This window comes from Salvelinus namaycush, chromosome 5 (assembly GCF_016432855.1).
Source record: "Salvelinus namaycush isolate Seneca chromosome 5, SaNama_1.0, whole genome shotgun sequence".
NCBI classification, from domain to species: Eukaryota; Metazoa; Chordata; class Actinopteri; order Salmoniformes; family Salmonidae; genus Salvelinus; species Salvelinus namaycush.
The window spans coordinates 6,457,424-6,478,065 of NC_052311.1; the positions used below are offsets into that span (position 1 = coordinate 6,457,424).

General features: G+C 42.7%; 2 protein-coding genes and 1 long non-coding RNA gene across 3 annotated transcripts; 2 read left to right on the plus strand and 1 right to left on the minus strand.

Moving 5' to 3' along the window:
- Window positions 1–8,660: 8,660 nt before the first annotated feature.
- Window positions 8,661–10,153, minus strand: LOC120047372. The gene is made up of 3 exons (XR_005476879.1): window positions 10,074–10,153; window positions 9,623–9,695; window positions 8,661–8,811 (listed from the first exon to the last, which is right to left on the minus strand). It is a non-coding gene; the product is annotated as an uncharacterized LOC120047372 (long non-coding RNA).
- A 348-nt stretch (window positions 10,154–10,501) lies between these two features.
- On the plus strand, window positions 10,502–14,145 carry LOC120047373 (growth/differentiation factor 9-like). Its single transcript, XM_038992893.1, has 3 exons — window positions 10,502–10,865; window positions 12,059–12,291; window positions 12,488–14,145. The coding sequence occupies exons 1-3, from the start codon at window positions 10,502–10,504 to the stop codon at window positions 13,223–13,225; spliced, it is 1,335 nt and encodes a 444-aa protein (XP_038848821.1). The 3' UTR covers window positions 13,226–14,145.
- A 1,981-nt stretch (window positions 14,146–16,126) lies between these two features.
- On the plus strand, window positions 16,127–19,886 carry LOC120047890 (cytochrome b-c1 complex subunit 8-like). The gene is made up of 3 exons (XM_038993470.1): window positions 16,127–16,224; window positions 18,412–18,583; window positions 19,705–19,886. The coding sequence occupies exons 2-3, from the start codon at window positions 18,430–18,432 to the stop codon at window positions 19,797–19,799; spliced, it is 249 nt and encodes an 82-aa protein (XP_038849398.1). The 5' UTR covers window positions 16,127–16,224; window positions 18,412–18,429; the 3' UTR covers window positions 19,800–19,886.
- The last annotated feature ends 756 nt before the right edge of the window (window positions 19,887–20,642 follow it).

The window sequence follows — 20,642 nt, forward strand, 5'->3', positions numbered from 1 at the left end:
GTCACAATTTTTGCATGTCCTAAGCAAGTCTCAAGTCTTAAGGCAGTGCATCTCAGTGCTAGAGGCGTCACTACAGACCCTGGTTCGATTCCAGGCTGTATCACAACCGGACGTGATTGGGAGTCCCATAGGGCGGCGGACAATTGGCCCAGCGTCGTCCGGGTTAAGTAATAGTCTTTGAAACCCAATGCAATGGTTTTTGGGACCGGTGAGGTGGCACTACAGGTCACAGAGTGGTGGGGCAAATTGTTTTCTCTGGGGCCCGGAGCATTTCCTAATCTGGTAGCCTAACCAGGTATAAATCAGGACCCTATAGGGTCTGACAGTGATTAATTAGTAGTTGTAAAAAGGTATTTATATGTGCAATGATGGGAGTGGGACCAGATTTAGATTTTAGTAATTTAGCAGACTCTTATCCAGAGCAATTAAGGTGAAGTGCCTTGCTCAAGGGCACATCGGGAGATTTTTCACCTAGTCAGCTCAGGGATTCGAACCATTGACCACTAGGCTACCTGCCGCCTAGGTATAAGTTCTAAACAGGTCACATGGTTGTAAAGAAATTCTGGAAAAACTCCTGGCCCTAGAGAGGATGAAAATTCTGTGAAACTGCAGCAACCTTGTAGTCGTTAATATGAATTATATTTTACAACTACTTTCCTTTACACAGACACAAACACTGCAATTTGACAAGAGAACTCACAGGGCTGAGCAAATGTCATTAAAAAGTAACTCCCAGTCTATTTATGTTTTGGATTGACATGTTGGATTGAAAAGGTCAAGGTAGCCTGAGCCAGCCAGCCCAAGTTTGAATATAGCCTAAACCAAATTTGATCACATTCACATTTTCTCCTAAAACAAATAAACGGACTATAAATAGGCTACATAACATGACCACTTCGTTTACCCTGCGGGCTGCGGTTGTTATCAGTAGCCTAGTTGATCAGACTGAGAAATCGTTTTCTTCCCATACAGTTTAGGTGTAGGCTGCTTCAACATTTCTGTAAATAGTCATGTATTGTGTTTGTCGTGAGTGATGTGTTATCACGTTTGCTAAATAAATACTGGAGGACAGTGGAGCTGAGCACCTTTTGTGCCCGGCCTGCGCAACCTGTGATTTCCGCGAATCTGATTGGTTAAAACACAGAACAGAACGCACAGAATCTGCAGCACTCCCATATGAAGGACAGATAGGTTTACATAGTGCGCGAAATGACAAATCAAGTCTCTCGCGTCATACAGTTCAAGTCCAAGTTAAGTCACGAGTCATAGATGCTCAAATCGAAGTCGAGTGGCAAGTGTTTTTTTTCTTCTCGCAAATTCGAGTCGCAAAATGTGCAACTCTAGTGGTACGTGTCCAAGTCACGTGACTCGAGTCCACATATCTGGCAAAACTAGACTAGACTAGACTAGGATAGAATGGAATAGAATAGATCCTCTATACCGGGAAAGAAAAGTGGATGATATTGAAACGTGAACGCGCATATGACGCGCACCGGCCTGGCACGTTTGGCATGCACCGCAAATCCGCAATCTCCCAACCCAATCTTGCGTTCATGCCAAGAAGATAATTTCTCAGTAAATGTATTTAACTAGACACCGGAAACAGCAGGTAGTGGTGGTGGGACCCTCAACGCGAGGGGCATCAAACCTCATAGAAGAAGACGGGCGGGACAGTCGGGGTGTGGAGAGTTTCAGAACAACAAGTTAACATTTCTCCTCTATCTAGGCAGAGGTGAACATTGAAAAATATGGCTTTGACTCAAGAAACTATTTTGACTTTTTTGTTGGAGCACGGGGGCAAAGTGAAGAATTCGGATTTGCTGAATAATTTTAAACCTCAGATCAATTGCAGTGATCCCGCGGAAAAGAAGCACAATAGAGATATATTCAAGACAATTATAAACAGCGTTGCGGTCGTCAAACAGATCGATGATGTCAAGTTTGTCGTTGTAAAGAAAAGGTTTCACGACTTTGTGAAAGAGGGAATGCATTCAACCACTGAGAAGTCGGACTTGGACGAGAGTATTTGCAGTCAAAACACGTCGTTCTCACCCAGTTCTTCAGAACACAGTGAAACTTCAGCCATTTCCAAATCTGGTAGGATACTGAACTCTGACATTGAAAATAACAATTCATGTTGTGTTTCAAGCATACATGGAAATTGTTTAAACGATATTGTAAAACATATGCCTCTGCATATAAATGAATTGGGAGGAAGACCTAATGCGCACCCAGTAGGTTATGGGGGTGCAGTTAGGTCAAGTAACCTTATCAAAAATACTTATCAAGAAACACCCACAATCAAGATACTGAATGTTTCAGCTGATCAAGGGATCAGAAAAACTGGGAAAATTACTGGCCCTGTGTTTGCTATAGTGGCAGTGAAATCTCCACCACAATCACAGAGAGAAGATCCAGTACCGACGAGGCAGGATGGATTAAATAACAAAGTGTCTGTGGGACCAAAAACTTCTGAGATTCCAAGCATGTTGGCAAAGAGACTTCCCACTCCTCTACCACCAGAGGCAGCCGTGACTCCTAAACCCCCAGGCAGAGTGAGCTCAGAGTGGGGTACGGGCACCTACACCTCCCCTGGGGCTAAAATCAGACATCCAGAGCTAGGAGTAGCACCACAAACATCTGGCTCTCCACAGCTGAGGAGAACCCAAAACAAGCACCTGAAACAAGGGGACAATGTCAAGGATGTCAATAAGTACTCTGAGTCTCAGTCTCCACAGCTGAAGAGAACCCCAAACAAGCTCCTGAAACAGGGCAACGACACCACCAATGATCTCACCACGGCGGCCAATAAGGTTACCACTAAAGATGCCAATAAGTACTCTGATCAATCTATCCCTTTGGAAGCTGCAGCTCATGAGTGGCTGGTGAAGTCTGCTGCCGGTCTCTGGGGACATATCTACAGGCTCCTGTTACAGGACCCGCAGCTGGCCGAGAAGAAAGATTTCATCTCGGGTTTCACTGCCCTCCACTGGGCGGCCAAGGGCGGCAATACAGACATGGTCCGCAATATCCTGGACATCTGCAGGAAGAGAGGCACGGAGGTGGACGTCAACAGCAGAACACAGGCAGGTTATACTCCTCTACACATCGCTGTCATACACGGACATGATGGAGTCATAACCTTGCTGGTGAGAGACTACGGAGCCAGTGTGAATATAAGGGATAATGATGGGAAGAAGTCGTACCACTACCTGGAGAAAGGTGTGTCATCTGAGCTCAGGGAACTGCTAGGGGACCCACAGGTATCCCAACAGGACAGGTGTCAGGACAAGCAAGAGGATGAGGAGGACAGGGAGCTACCCAGGGGACTGAATACACTGAGCAGACTGATGGGACACAGGAAGAGAAACAAAAACCACGCTGGTGAAGACACAGAGGATGACAGAAAGGATGGGCCACAGCCGTACCATCGCAGACACTTCTCAGACATGTTCTATCATCATTGAATGTTCAACATTGGAACAGATAATCTATTTAAACCCTCTTGAGACTGTATTACAATATTTGATCAAGCCTCAATGTGAATGTTGAGTATTTCACTAAGCTAACTGAACAAGCACTAGTATAAGCCATGTACTGATGGTAACACAATCTACTTTTCAGGTACTAATATTGTACCTGTCTTGATTTAGTGGTGAGACATATTTATAGCTATATAAGGATTTCTAAGCTCTTAGGAAAGTTATTGACTGTAACGTGTTGAAGTAACACATTTTTTTATATATATACTGACCCAAGTTATTTTATAAAGTTGCATAACAAATACCATTTGTGTTTTCTATGTTTCACACTCTCTGTCTGCACTGCAGGGGTGTAGTCCTATACCTGCAGCCTGGAAACAACCTGTCATTTCATTGATTCAGCCGAACTATACATAGACATACTCAACAAACCACACCTTGGCAACAACCGAGTGGACACAAACACCTGCTTGTTCTCCATTAACAGTGATGCCATGGTGTTGATGCCATCATGTATGATGCCATGGTGTTGATGCCATGGTGTTGATGCCATCATGTATGATGCCATGGTGTTGATGCCATGGTGTTGATGCCATCATGTATGATGCCATGGTGTTGATGCCATCATGTATGATGCCATGGTGTTGATGCCATGGTGTTGATGCCATCATGAATGATGCCATGGTGTTGATGCCATGGTGTTGATGCCATCATGTATGATGCCATGGTGTTGATGCCATGGTGTTGATGCCATCATGTATGATGCCATGGTGTTGATGCCATGGTGTTGATGCCATCATGTATGATGCCATGGTGTTGATGCCATGGTGTTGATGCCATCATGTATGATGCCATGGTGTTGATGCCATGGTGTTGATGCCATGGTGTTGATGCCATCATGAATGATGCCATGGTGTTGATGCCATGGTGTTGATGCCATCATGAATGATGCCATGGTGTTGATGCCATGGTGTTGATGCCATGGTGTTGATGCCATGGTGTTGATGCCATGGTGTTGATGTCATCATGAATGATGCCATGGTGTTGATGCCATCATGAATGATGCCATGGTGTTGATGCCATGGTGTTGATGCCATCATGTATGATGCCATGGTGTTGATGCCATCATGAATGATGCCATGGTGTTGATGCCATGGTGTTGATGCCATGGTGTTGATGCCATGGTGTTGATGCCATCATGTATGATGCCATGGTGTTGATGCCATCATGAATGATGCCATGGTGTTGATGCCATCATGAATGATTCCATGGTGTTGATGCCATCATGAATGATGCCATGGTGTTGATGCCATGGTGTTGATGCCATGGTGTTGATGCCATCATGTATGATGCCATGGTGTTGATGCCATCATGAATGATGCCATGGTGTTGATGATGGCATCAACACCATGGCATCAACACCATGGCATCATACATGATGGCATCAACACCATGAAATCATACATGATGGCATCAACACCATGGCATCAACACCATGGCATCATTCATGATGGCATCAACACCATGGCATCAACACCATGGCATCATACATGATGGCATCAACACCATGAAATCATACATGATGGCATCAACACCATGGCATCAACACCATGGCATCATTCATGATGGCATCAACACCATGGAATCATACATGATGACATCAACACCATGGCATCATTCATGATGACATCAACACCATGAAATCATACATGATGGCATCAACACCATGGCATCAACACCATGGCATCAACACCATGGCATCACACATGATGGCATCAACACCATGGCATCATACATGATGGCATCAACACCATGGAATCACACATGATGGCATCAACACCATGGCATCAACACCATGGAATCACACATGATGGCATCAACACCATGGCATCATACATGATGGCATCAACACCATGAAATCATACATGATGGCATCAACACCATGGCATCATGCATGATGGCATCAACACCATGGCATCATACATGATGGCATCAACACCATGGCATCATTCATGATGACATCAACACCATGGCATCATTCATGATGACATCAACACCATGACATCAACACCATGGCATCATACATGATGGCATCAACACCATGGAATCATACATGATGGCATCAACACCATGGCATCAACACCATGGCATCATACATGATGGCATCAACACCATGGCATCAACACCATGGCATCATTCATGATGACATCAACACCATGGCATCAACACCATGGCATCATTCATATGATTCCATGGTGTTGATGCCATCATGAATGATGCCATGGTGTTGATGCCATGGTGTTGATGCCATGGTGTTGATGCCATCATGAATGATGCCATCATGTATGATGCCATGGTGTTGATGCCATCATGAATGATGCCATGGTGTTGATGCCATCATGTATGATTTCATGTTGTTGATGCCATCATGTATGATGCCATGGTGTTGATGCCATGGTGTTGATGCCATCATGTATGATTTCATGGTGTTGATGCCATCATGAATGATTCCATGGTGTTGATGCCATCATGTGTGATTCCATGGTGTTGATGCCATGGTGTTGATGCCATCATGTGTGATTCCACTTTGTTTATTTTCACATATTTCTTCCTCTGCTTTAATCAATCTTGTTTGTCAGGAATGTGTCAAAGTAAAATACATTATTGGGATGTGCCAGTCTGTTCTCGTAACACTAAGAACAGAGCATTAAATTTGGGGCGGCAGGTAGCCTAGTGGTTAGAGCGTTGGGCCAGTAACCGAAAGGTTGCTAGCTCGAATCCCTGAGCTGACAAGGTAAAAATCTGTCGTTCTACCCCTGAACAAGACAGTTAACCCACTGTTCCTAGGCCGTCATTGTAAATAAGAATTTGTTCTTAACTGACATTCCTAGTTAAATAAAAATTTACAAAATACATTTGTAGAGAAAAACCTCACGGTTCCTTCTTTAAAAGGTTGCCCTTTTCCCTATCTGATTTAGCTTGTTTCTGTGACATTAATGCAGAAGAAAGCAGCCTCTCAGCTTGAGAATGTGATTGTAGGCGAGGGGAGGTAAGTGGGAGGCCATTATGCTACGAGTAGCTGGATAGAATGTTGCCTTCGCATTAAATTATCAGCTTTGTTTATATGAAGGAGTGATGGAGGAGCTAGGAGGTACAGGCCACACTATCAGTATCTCATTTCTTTCCAGATTCCTTTGGCAGTACAGGAGATGGCCAGAAGAGGACAAGATCAGGCATAAGTAGGGCCCAGTGTTTTGGACAATCATTCCACTGAGCACACACTGGTTGAATCAAAGTTGTTTCCACGTAATTTCAATGAAATTACCATGAACCAACGTGGAAGACTGACGTTGAATTGACGTCAGTGGGATGTCACGACCTGGATTTTAATCTTTTTATTTAAACATTTTTCAACAAAGCTTTTCCATGTCAGATGGTCCAGCACCATTCTCAGACAGTAGTTTTTTATTTTTGGTGTAATTGCCATTTGTGGAAAAGGCTCAAAATAAAGGTTAAGTCCTAGGTCATGTAACATGATGATAGCCCAAAACACAGGGCCCTAGACATAAGCTATTCTGCACATATGACCAGTTTGGTTTTTAGAAGCTTTGAAGTACTGCTCCTACACTGATCATTATTCATTTAAAGGTGGACTCAGCGATATGACATTTAGATGCAGAAAGTAAACAGCATACTTGGTCAACTTCTCCGCTGTTTTGGTCCCCTGGCTACCACGCTGTGAACAGCGCGAAGCGAAGCCGTGCACATTGCGCAGATACTGTGTGTGACTGTGAGAGAGCGAAGTCTTGCATCTCGCTCCTCTCAATATCTGCGGTGCTGCTCATAGCAACGTCATTTTGCTGAGTCTACCTTTAAGCAATGATTGTGTCAAGCCATTTGAGATATTTTTCTGCTGGCTTAGTCGTTCAGACATAAATTCACCCTCCCGGTCGTAAACAGGCTCACACATGGCTGGGCTTCGTCTGACTACGGGGTTAAATGTGTTATTAAAAGGTGCGGTCTGTGATATGTCCCTGTATATCCCTCAGTGGCAGGGCTCCCGATGGGCTGAAACACGAATCCCAGATTGCAGCTTTAACGTCTGTGAGGTTAGTTATGTGAGGAGCAGTGAACTTAACATGTTCACTCAGGCTACCTGCCTGGCTGGCTGCACGCACGCTACCTGCCTGGCTGCACACACGCACGCACGCTACTTGCCTGGCTGCACGCACGCTACCTGCCTGGCTGCACGCACGCACGCACGCTACCTGCCTGGCTGGCTGCACGCACGCGTCCCCACATTTATGATTTCACTGTTCCCCATTCTGTGTGGGGAGAATTCTGCCCGGGGAGTCGGGTTCTCTTGTCTCACACGTTTGTTTGTCAGACAACATGCCATTTGAAATTGCATTGAAAATCACCACATAATAATGACAATTGTGTGAGGGTCAATTCCATTTCAATTGCTGAATTGCAGAACTGACTGGAATATAGATGTTCCCCATTAGTAAACCATTAAGCATGAATGAGGGGTACTATTAGTCACTTATCACAACGTCATTACCCATCAGCCATCACTCCAACCCCCACCACGGTTAAGGAAACAAGGAGTCAGCCTTCTGTTATTACTTTGGCAATAGATGAGGAGCAGCTTAGAGATGATGAACAGCTGGCTGCTCATTCATGTAATTATCTGTATTGAGTCAGGTTGGCGTGGCTCATAATAGCATACTTGTATCACCTCAACCCTTTAAAACCTCTCAGAAAACCTCTGTGTAAAATTTGTTACAAAAAATCTATCTTTTTGCAGTGTAAAAAAAGTTTCCATGTAGAGAGCACACCATTACATTTCAAATTGATCCAATGCTACATTATTTAAAAAAAAGGTTGAAATAATTTGAATCAGCTTATGCATCTTTTACACTGATTTATTTTCACCAAAGACCAGCAATAGTGATGACAGGGTTTGGAATACAGACAATAGTGATGACAGGGTTTGGAATACAGACAACAATAGTGATGACGGGTTTAGAACACAGACAATAGTGATGACAGGGTTTGGAATACAGACAACAATAGTGATGACGGGTTTAGAACACAGACAATAGTGATGACATGGTTTGGAACACAGACAACAATAGCATAATAAGTGATAGTTTGTTAAACAATGTGCTATTGTCTCTCTGTCTGGGAAGAGGGCAGCACTCAGAATGGTGATGATGCAATCAGTTAAACAGTTGTATTCACAGTGTCACCGTGGCCATTCAACCCTGTTAATTAGGTATCATCCTTCTATGGGCTTGTTCGATCTCCTTAGGCCACCATGGCTCTGTGAAATGAACAAAAGCTGTCATTATTATAGAATAACTTTACATTAAAGTTCGAGCCCTGAATGCTGTATGGTTGAAAGCCGTGGTATACCACCGGTATGACAAAACATGTATTTTTACTGCTCTAATTACGTTGGTAACCAGTTTATAATAGCAATATGGCACCTCGGGGGTTTGTGGTATATGGCCATTATACCACAGTTAAGGGCCGTATACAGGCACTCCGCGTTACGTTGTGCATAAGAACAGCCCTTAGCCGTGGTATATTGGCCATATACCACACCCCCTCGTGCCGTATTGCTTAAATAGACCACATCACCCTCTGTCTGCATGGAACTGTCAGGGGAAATAACGTTCAACTTAAGTGAAAAGATGAAGAAGTAGTCCCTCTCATATAAATATAGGCCTACCAGACAACCTTTGTCCTTAGAAGTGCTCTGGGCTAACTACAGTAAAGGGCCTCTCTTTTAATAGGACTCCCCATTCCCCTGCCCTTAAACACTATTAAAGTATGGCCTGTGTCGGGTTGTATAACAGTAACCAGTACTTTCATAACTCCTTTCTACCCCTAAACTCATGGAACACTGAGCAGAGAACTGGTAAAGACCCAGTGCACTAAAGACTGTGATTTTCCTATGTTTTATATAACTTTTCACACTATTAGGTTGTAATAATAATGTGCATTTTTAACAATAAAAATAAGCTATCTTTGTTTTTTTTGGACCATTTTAATTGAAAACAATCAGAATAAGGTACATAATTGTTACCCAGAAATGATTTGATATTGAAATAAAAACAGCTGCATTGGACCTTTAAAGCTGTTCTGTTCCAAGAAGCCAGTCAAGTGGAAGAGTTTGGGAACGCAGGAGACAGAGGCTGGGGACTGAAATAACACACACGAGGATGTAAAGGAGGGTACAATAGACAGACACACACACACGTGTGCGCATACACGCACGCACACACACACACACACACACACACACACACACACACACACACACACACACACACACACACACAGAGAGAGAGGTTTGAGTATCAGTACAAGCCCACCCTGACACAATCGGCCTTCTGATGTAAGCTGATTTTTGTGGTCACAGTTAATGTTTACTGCATTTATGACTTGGTTCATTGCAAAGATGATGCTCACTTGTAATCAGCTCATCAGTCATTCTACTATACACTGACAGTTGAAGTTGATCCTTGGGAACGTTTCATATTTATACATATTCTGTGTAGATGACAAAATAACCATTACCTTCTTCCAAGGCCCCTTACATTTCCCTTCTGGGTTTTGACAGCCCTGAGTTGATTCGTTTTCTTCTTTGGTGGGGCTTATCGGCGGTTGGCATCCAAAGTTATGGTGCATTACCGCCACCTACTGTACTGGAGTGTAGGCCAGAGACAGGGAGAAACTAAATCATACCGTTGCTCTTAAAAAATATAACAAAATATTTGAGACTATATCTAATAATGTTCTACTCAATATACTCTTTAAACTAATTTCCTGTATCCCCTTCTCCCTCATACCAGATCTCATCCTATCTCTTTCCCTCTGATACTGCCCACACTGTAGCGATACATGCTTCCCCTGGGTTGATTGCGCACACCTGTTAAACTTCAGTGACATGTGCATAGGTTTATTGACCTGAGGGAGTTCTCCAAGTTTTGACGGACTGATTTACAATGGAGACACCTCTCCACTTGACTATTTTTCTTAATTACCAGACCTCTATTTTACTACTCTTGATCGGCGGCTTTTCACTTGGCTCGTCCCCGACCACGTCAAATCTAGCTGACGAGTTTGGCGATTTTACTTTGTACCAACATGGCAATATCTTGTCACCCCTTCTGAAGGCGCTAACAGCACAGGGAGATCCATGGCAAGACACGACTCCAAGAATGAAACCTGATTCGAGATATGTTCGATACATGAAAAGACTGTACAGGATGTCTTCGAGACATGAGAGGAGTTTGGAAGGGAACAACCACCTGTACAACACAGTTCGACTTATAACCCCGCGGGGTGAGTGCCTGGAGCAAAGCAAAGGTGAGCTCTGAGTTTTGGGTGAAACTTAATTTACATGGAAATGCAATGACGTAAGTGAGGTCTATTTTACATAGGGACACTAGTTCAAAACTGAGTGCACAAAATATTAGGAACACCTGCTCTTTCCATGAGACTGACCAGGTGAAAGTTGTTATCCCTTATTGATATCACTTGTTAATTTCATATCAGTCAGTGTAGGTGAAGGACAGAAGACTGGTTAAAGGATTTTTAAGCCTTGAGACAATTGAGCCATGGATTGTGTATTCCATCAGGGCTGACTCTAGCGTTTTGGGGACCCTAAGCAAGATTTGTGCATGTGCCCGGAAGGTTCTGCCATGTTTACTACAAGTTGAGATTGTTAGTTAGCTGGCTTAACTATCTGAAAATTGTTAGCTGAGGAATTTGAGTGACTGTCAGTGACTGACAAAATAAACAAAAAATTGCTGATTCACAACCAAGTTTCTAACTTGCATCTTGTTTATTCTACTATACTAACTCTCAACAGGAAGTTGAGACCCCACTGAGTTAATAAAAAAAAAAGTTTTTTGGGGGGGGGTGGTCGATGCCCCTAACAGCCTGGGGTCCTAAGCGACTGCTTATACCAGGAGCTTGCCCTGTGTGCCATTCAGAGGGTGAATGGGCAAGACAGAATATTTAAGTTCCTTTGAACAGGGTATGGTAGTAGGTGCCAGGCACACCGGTTTGAATGTGTCAGGAACTGCAATGCTGCTGGGTTTTTCCACGCTCAACAGTTTCCTGTGTGTATCAAGAATGGTCCACCACCCCAAAGGACATCCAGCCAACTTGACACAACTGTGTGAAAGCATTGGAGTCAACGTGGGCCAGCATCCCTGTGGAACACCTTGTAGAGTCCATGCCCTGATAAATTGAGGCTGTTCTCAGGGAGAAAGGGGGTGCAACTCAATATTATATTTCTAATGTTTTGTGAACTCAGTGTATTTGATGTAGCCTAGTTTTTAGGACTGAGCAAATCAACATAAAGTGCTGACTTATTCAGACACATTTGGCCCCCCATGCATTAGCATTTGGCCCCCCATGCATTAGCATCTGGGTCTGGTCTGCTTAGTTTATTGACTGTATATGAACCAGAAAAAACAAGCAAGTGAGGTGTCTCGCTTCCTCTTAAATCTCTGGTTCTTCTCATAGGCCTTCATTTCCGATGTTTCCTACAGAGTTCTTCATGCAAGACCTCTCCTACAATCTGGACCGTGTCAGAGCCAAGGAGCAGCTCCTGAAGTCTGTCCTGCTGTACTCCTTCGACCAAGAGCAGGCCACGTCCATGACTACCCAATGTTACCTAGATGTGAAAGAGCAGGCTGCCCAGGATCAGTGTCTTCTCTGCCCCAACACCCATCACTCAGTCAACTTCCTGTTCCATACGGACCACAGGAGGAAGTGGGTTGAGGTGATTGATTATTTAGTTCAATATAATTCAATGCAAACAGCTATTTCTTCCTTTAGGGAAATTGTATTAAGACGAAAAAGGGCTTTATTTGATCATTTAAATGCACAATTCAACCACCTATGTGGATACACTGCATTTACAATCACAGGATGTTAAACCACAATAATGTTAACCTATTTTCATTGTGGCACTCAAGGTGGACATCACGCCGTTCCTCCGACCTCTCATCCAGTCCCACAAGAAGGACATCCATTTGCTGATCAACCTGACGTGTGTGGAGGGCAGAGGCAGGGAGGCTAAGGCTGGAGGAGAGGAGAGGAGCGGTAGGGGCCCCGTGGAGCTCCACCTAAGGTCTCCGTCCTTGCTCCTGTACCTCAATGACACCAGCGAGCTGGCTCACCAAAGATGGCTGCCCACCAGGTCACAAGGTCATCCGAGGTCAGCCAATGAGATGGACACCTTTGAGAGCCTGGCGGAGTTCAAACCGGAGCGAAGGATCACCCGGAGCAAGAGGAGGAGACTGAGGAGAGAATCTCCAGATCTATCCACGAACAACACACGAGGCAAAACGAGCCCGAAGACCATCCTCCCGGACCTCCTCCCGACTTCTGACTTCCCTACGAGCGACTGTGCCTTGTACGACTTCAGAGTGAGCTTCAGTGAGCTCAAACTGAGCCATTGGATCATTTTCCCCCACAGGTACAACCCCAGGTACTGTAAAGGCACGTGTCCCAGGGCTGTGGGGTTCATCTACGGCTCCCCCAGACACACTTTCTTCCAGAACATGATCTACCACATACTGGACTCCTCTGTGCCACGGCCTTCGTGTGTTCCCTTGGAGTACATCCCCCTGAGTGTTTTAACCCTTGAAGGTGACTCCATTGCCTACAAGGAGTTAGATGACATGATCGCTACGAGGTGCACATGCCGCTAGAGGCCCACCTCCAGGGTCAGGCTCAATTCCATTTGAACTTGGTGCATCAACTGCCGCTAGACTTATTTCATCCTCAAGCGCTTGACTTTAGCAACTTTTGTGACTTTTTCACAATCGCCTATTGTAACATCCTGGTCTGGTGACTTCATGTCACTCATCAGTGTCTTTGTCAAAACATCAGTGCATGGAGTTGGATTTTATCTAGAACAGATGCATTTACTTGCCAAAAAAGTATTTTTATCTAAATAGAAAATATAGCATTGATTTCCTTTGTTTACATGTTTATGTGACGTGATAGGCAGGAATGTTGTGAAGATGTCATATTCCTGCACTTACTGTCTGGTTTGTTTGTTTGCTTTGTTTGTGTTTTTGCATTGTGTTGACGCATGAGAACATGGATTGATTTTTAAGTTATTCTTTTTGTTAATTTATTTAGGGTGTTCTGACATCTTTAGTCTCTTCTTTCACACTAACTGGTACATTTTAAGTACATCTGTTCTGGACAAAATATTTAAAAAAGTGGGCCTATATACTCGTATCCAACACTTTCACGTTTCATTTTATTCCTGGGGATTGCAGACTGTTGTTTCACGGACAACCTCTCTTTTCGTACGGTCCAGAATGTAAGTTATCTTTTATAGACAACTTGATTTTTGTGTGTATTTATTACCCTGGGTTATGAAATGACTGCATACCTAATATATTGACGAATGGAACTAAAATGCATGTCATCTATTTATGCAAAACAAATGAAATGTACTGTACGGTCTTGTTCGGCTCACTGATTATCACAAAAAATAAATGAATAATTATCTAAATATTTGCTTGAAAAAAAATAAAGAGCATGCACAGATCCTTGAGTATTTATTCAATATAATTGTAAATTGCATGGTTGTTCTGACATAAATACACATTTGACTGCTGAGACACACACCATTGTGTAGCGTAAAGTTTGTGCGTCTGCATCTGCAATCATGTCTGAATTTACTCCTATACTAGATGGAGAGTTTACATACTGCTTGACAAAGCTTTATCAGCTTGGTTTTCTGCCTTGTGTGGGATCAGAAGTGCCATGGCCACAGGGGCATGTGTCCCCTCAGATTGGTCTGACTGCACTTGTAGAAACTTTCAAAGTTCTTGGCATTTTCCAGATTGACTGACCTTCATGTCTTAAAGTAATGATGGCATTGTCGTTTCTCTTTGCTTATTTAGTGCGGTTCCTGCCATAGTATGGACTTGGTCTTTTACCAAATAGAGCTGTCTTCTGTATACCTTCCTACCGTGTCAAAACACAACTGATTGGCTCAAACGCTTTAAGAAGAAAATAAATTTGTCACGTTCTGACCATAGTTCTTGTGTGTTTTGCTTGTTTTAGTGTTGGTCAGGACGTGAGCTGGGTGGGCATTCTATGTTGTGTGTCTAGTTTGTCTGTTTCTATGTTTGGCCTAATATGGTTCTCAATCAGAGGCAGGTGTTTTGTGTTGTCTCTGATTGGGAATCATATATAGGTGGCTTGTTTTGTGTTGGGGTTTGTGGGTGGTTGTTTCCTGTCTCTGTGTTTTCTCTGCACCAGCTAGGACTGTATCGGTTTGCCACATTTTGTTATTGTTGTAGTGTTCACAGTTCGTATTATTAAATATGTTGAGCACCAACTACGCTGCGTCTTGGTCCGATCCCTGCTACACCTCCTCTTCAGACGAGGAGGAAGGCTGCCGTTACAAAATTCCACAAAATAACTTTTAACAAGGCACACCAGTTAATTGAAATGCATCCCAGGTGACTACCTCATGAAGCTAGTTGAGAGAATGCCAAGAGTGTGCAAAGCTGTCATCAAGGCAAAGGGTGGCTACTTTGAAGAATCTCAAATATAAAATATATTTTGATTTAACACTATTTTGGTTACTATGTGATTCCATATGTGTTATTTAATAGTTTTGATGTCTTCACTATTATTCTAGAATGTAGAAAATAGTAAAAATAAAGAAAAACCCTTGAATGAGTAGATGTTCTGAAACTTTTGATCGGTACTGTAGATGAGTACCTTAGTCAGAAAATCCCAGGAGTGGTCAGTGCACGTCACCTGACCAGTATGGTAAATGAAAGGAAGGAGAAAAGCCTGTGGATATTATTGTTGTTTGAGGAGACGCTACCTGAATATGTGAAGCTTGGATATGTGAGGTATGCAGTGAGACCACCTGTGTCCAAACCATTACAGTGTGGGAATTGTAAAGGATATGGTCACGTGTCAAATGTTTGCAGACAGGAGAAGTATGATATTGAAGAATCTGTCAATGAAAATGTTACAACTGTGGTGGGGATCATACTCCAGACTTCCTTGGCTGCCCTGTTAGGGTAAAGGAGGTCGAGGTGTCAAGGATCAGATTTGTACAGCTTATCTCCTATGTGGAGGCGGTGAAGAGAGTCGAAGGGGAAAGAGACAACAGTGTTGAAGATATGGAGGTGGATGCATTGCAACCAGTTGATAGTATTTTAAGTCAATCAGGTGATCTGGATACACTTGTGATGAAAGTGGATTTTGTGGCATTTATAGCTTCAGTGATTAATTGTACAGCACAAGTGTCTAAGAAGTCAAAGATGCTGGATATATCGGGGGGCTGCAAAACTTCCCGGCAGAAGCACTACAAGGACTTTTGTCGCAAGGAAATGTCCTGCCCTCACAGGAGGCTTCTGAGCCTGTGTTGGGATCTGATTAAAATGATTTTTTTACAGAAAAGCAGGTTGATTTTGTTTGGTTAACTTCTTTTTTGGTAGTTAGTATGATACTTTATTTGTACTCAAATTTTTTCCAATTTTTGGGATCCTTATTATCAACCCGCGCTGTAGTTGGCGGAATGCACATATAATTGTTGCGAACGCCGTTATACCATAGAAGAAGAAGAACGGACGTTACGTAAAGGCTTAATTGCGCTGGACGTTGAACCAAACCAGAGCAAAGACGTCATCAACCACTATTAATCTGGGTCTTGAGAAGCAGTACGGTAAGAGATACTGAAAGTTGAAGGTTTTGTGGTTAATTTCACAATTTTAATCACCTGTATACGTGTCATATCAGTGTATGTCTTGGGGATTTTGCGAAATAAGAGTCGTGTCATTACACACATTTTAAATCTTGGCGTGAATGTCAAGCAAGGTCTTCACGTTAGCTAGGGGGGTTAGCTACTGGCTAGCTTGTTGCAGGTTGGTCCCGTTTGCCCTCACTTTTGTGCAATATATTTTTCTAGGTAGCTAATTAGCTAGGTTGTATCGTCTTCATACTTTCTATTATCTGTCAGACATGAGTTTACGTGTTGTAATGTCACTGACGAAATGACATGTCATCTAATGTTTGGTGTTGATGTTAACTTGGCTAACGCGTTAGTTAGCTAGCTATCAATCTAATTTAGCTAGTAACTTTAGTTAATGTAATGTTTGCTATCCAGTTATGCTTGGAAATAAAACGAAGATATCACGTTCACATTTCTAATAGTCTATTGACAGTTACATTTTTACTTCCAACCATAACTCATTTGCTCTTTTATAAAATGTGACTACATGAAATGTCTACTATATTAGTCAGAATAGATTCCGACCCTATTCTTACTCAGAGCTACACTGGGGTCGGACTGGCTTCCTGTTTAGGTTAAGACACTAAGGAGCCGGCACCGGATATGGCTCTGGAAACATACCTCAATCCAGGGATGAGAAATTGCGTTGTATTCAGAATTCTCCTATATTATCCCAACTAGTTTTAATAGCACTCCTTCAATCTTCTCGGTGTAACAGTTGGAATAATGGGACAATACAACACCATTTCTCATCATTGGATTGAGGTTCATTTTCAGAGCCATATCTCACGCCAGCGCCGCTGTGTATTAATCTAAACAAAGCCTGTCTGACCCCAGTGCAGCTGTAAGTAAGTGAAGGGTGGTAATATATTCTGACTACTATTGTGGAAGACTGGCTGGTTGTCATTTCTAAAGAGGAAGAAATGCACATTTGCCTGGCAACCCAAACTCCTTGCCTTGGGCCAAACGCTATGCCCACGGACATTAGTTTCTACTCCTCAATGAATCGGAGTTACCTCCCTGACGATTTTCTAGAACGCAAACATTCTAACTGTTCTGATTTGTCCCAGAAACCGATGGATTGGGCCAGAGCCAGAACGTGGGTAAAGCGGTTTCTTGAAAATTTGCCGTTGACTTTAAAACTCTGATTGGTTAGCGAGGATCCAATCGTTGATGACTTTGTTTTGTAAAACATCTCAAATTTTTACTTCACCACAAACTAGGACTGACCCCATTTTTAGTCGATTGTTTGGTCAATAGGCGGTTGGTCAATGAGATTTACTTTAGTTGAGCAGTAGCAACAAAAAAATAAATCATGGTATACAAGACACCTGTCTGAGTGGACTGATCTGTTGTGGAGGCTGTGGGGATGGCACAGTCCATCAGTTTAAGACATGTGGTAATGAAATTATATATGGTTATTACGTAAGAACAAAGGTGTAACACTAATCAAAATAATATTTGTTAACAAATGTGCTTTCTCCCGTGTTGGATAATGTTCGCTGTCCGTGGTTCTGAAACACATCAGAGCGCTGTTGAATTGGGTCCTTTTCCCAGACCATGTTGCGATGTGCAAAGTTAACCAGCATATTTGTGTTGAGATCAATTCAGTGCAGGTAGCAGCAGAATGAGAATAGCCCTTGCCTTATTGTCTAAGAAAAGTGAGGAGAGAGGAAACCCCAACTTAATTCTATAATCAACAGCCTTAATTAAAAAGACAGTGACTGTGTGACTGACTAGCACCCGTTCTCTGTCCTCCCTGCTGCAGCGACCACCACAGAACATCGGTGTTAATTTGTATTTTTTTAACAGTGCTGCAATTCTGAGCCCGGCCCAGCACGATCAAATCAATTGCTGATCGGACTCCCTCTAGTCATTTGTCTAAATTAATTAATCAAGCTTAAAGCATCAGACAAGCTCAGTGCATATAGTTGATTTGATTAAAACACATAGGATGTGTCAATGTATGGAGAAATACACATTTTTGGGGGGACTAATCAATTGTTCCAAAGAATGTGACTTTTGGTGGACCAGTATATTGTTAGTTGTGTGACGACTGCATTGCAACATCTAAACTAGTGTACCTTTTTCCTCACCGATACTCCTACCTTGTCATTTCAGATAGTCTCTCTAGACACCATGGGTCGCCACTTTGGAGATTTGGCCAAGATCAGGCATGTGATCACCTATAGTCTATCCCCCTTCGAGCAGAGGGCTTTCCCCAACTACTTCTCTAAAGGAATCCCAAACGTCTGGAGACGATTCACATCATCCGTCTTCAAAGTTGCTCCCCGTAAGTACTCCCAGAGTTTGGACGTTGGTTTCTGTGAAGAACCAGGCAGGATATTGTTTGTTATCAAACATCTCCAGACAAATTCTGGATTTATTTCTGCTCTAGTCTTGATAAATATGGCCTCATAGCCCAATATTAGACCATTGATTCATTCATTAATAAGACGAGGTCTAAGGGCAGTCCATAGCGACAACGTGTGAGATGAGTCATGTTCCAACGACTACCTGGTAGCAGCATGTCCGGTGTCTCAAGCTACATCCATAATCAGTTCTCCGGTTGGAGAATCACCATTTGCATCGCTGGGCAGTGAACAAGAAACTATTAAATCCAGTTTAGATGCTACCCCCCCCCCCCCCCCCAAATCAAAACCAAACATGGATTCCATGTTGTATTCTCACTTTGCGTGCACACCGGTCTGTTTCACACCTGTTTGTCTTAATCAGCCTCATGCTGAAGTAGATGAAACGTGTGCACGCATACCAGAACAAAACATTGGCATCCATATTAGGTTTTGATTTGGGGAGGAGGGGGGGGGGGGGTAGCATCAACTGATTTAATAGTTTCTTGTTCACTGCCCGGTGGCGCAAACTGTGATTCTCCAATCGGAACAGTTCTACTGATTTTATGGATGTAGCTTGGGACCTGGGACACATGCTGGGAGCAGGTAGTCATTGGACCATGACTCATCTCACACGTTGTGACTATGGAATAAACCTTATATTAATGAGAGGTGTAATATTGGCTGTGTCCCATGTAGGTAATGACCAGATGTGGCTACTCGGGCTTCTACACACCTATTCAGCTACAACTAAGAATCTTCCCAGTGTAGTCTGTTTGCTGTAGTTGGGTAGATGTGTAGAACACTTTCAGACTACTTTTATGTTTCCTAAAGCAATGTCCATTGCGACTTAGTCTACGAGAGGGGTGCTCTGAGGCACACTGTAAAGACCTCTTTTGATACAATTTCTGTCTGCCCATGTAAAAAAAAAAACGGACTCTTTGGATGTTTTTAAATGGCCTAACTCTACATGCATTGCTTTTTGTATTTTTCAGTGTATGCCTCCCAAGCCACATCCCTGTTTTCAGTCGCTAACCGGTCTTCTCCTGTTCTTCTTTTCCAGCAATGATCTGCATGTACCTGACATACACCTGGGGCAACCATGTCCACTCAGAAGGAAAGAGGAAGGTTGCTGCTGACTACGAGAATGAAGAGTGAAACCTTCAATCTTGCTGCTCTCTCTGTCTATTCCTGTTTAAACCTTCACTCAATTTTTTTTGTCAATAAAGACAATATTTATCTGAATGTTTTTCCTATAAATTTGATACCACCTCACCTGGATATTTGGAATGAATGGTTTGCCATCTTTCGTGTGATGGGACACTGCAGAGAAATATATAAATAAGAATGACCTGTCATTTGTCACTTAGTGTAAAGTTACAATGCAATTTTACACAGCAATGAGGTTACTGCCCAATGCAATTTTACACAGGCTAACAGGTCTGTATAAAATACAGTATCGTATACTGTCTATATGGCAGGTAACCTAGTGGTTAAAGCATTGGGCCAGTAACGGAAAGGTTGCTGGATTGAATCCCCAGAGCTAACAAGGTAAAAATCTGTTCTTCTGCCCCTGAACAAGGCAGTTAACTCACTGTCCCCTGTTAGGCTGTCATTGTAAATAAGAGTTTGTTCTTAACTGACTTGCCTAGTTAAAATGTTAAATGTAAAAAATAAAAAAAGTAGTAGTGGGCAAAGTCAGCCGACAACACCAAAAACCTTTCTAATAAGAATATTTTAATATTGAGGAAGAAACAAAAGTTAATGTCATTATGGTTCTAGACTACGATAACACCTTTCAAGAATGATCATTGATCATTACCATAAAAATAATCTAATTCAATACATATTGTACCTTTGAATAATTTGTCACAAAAGAATACAGAATGGTCCATAGAATTAATATATATATATATGGACACCCATTCATATTAGTGGATTTGGCTATTTCAGCCCGTTGCTGACAGGTGTATAAAGTCGTGCAAACTAGACAAACATTGA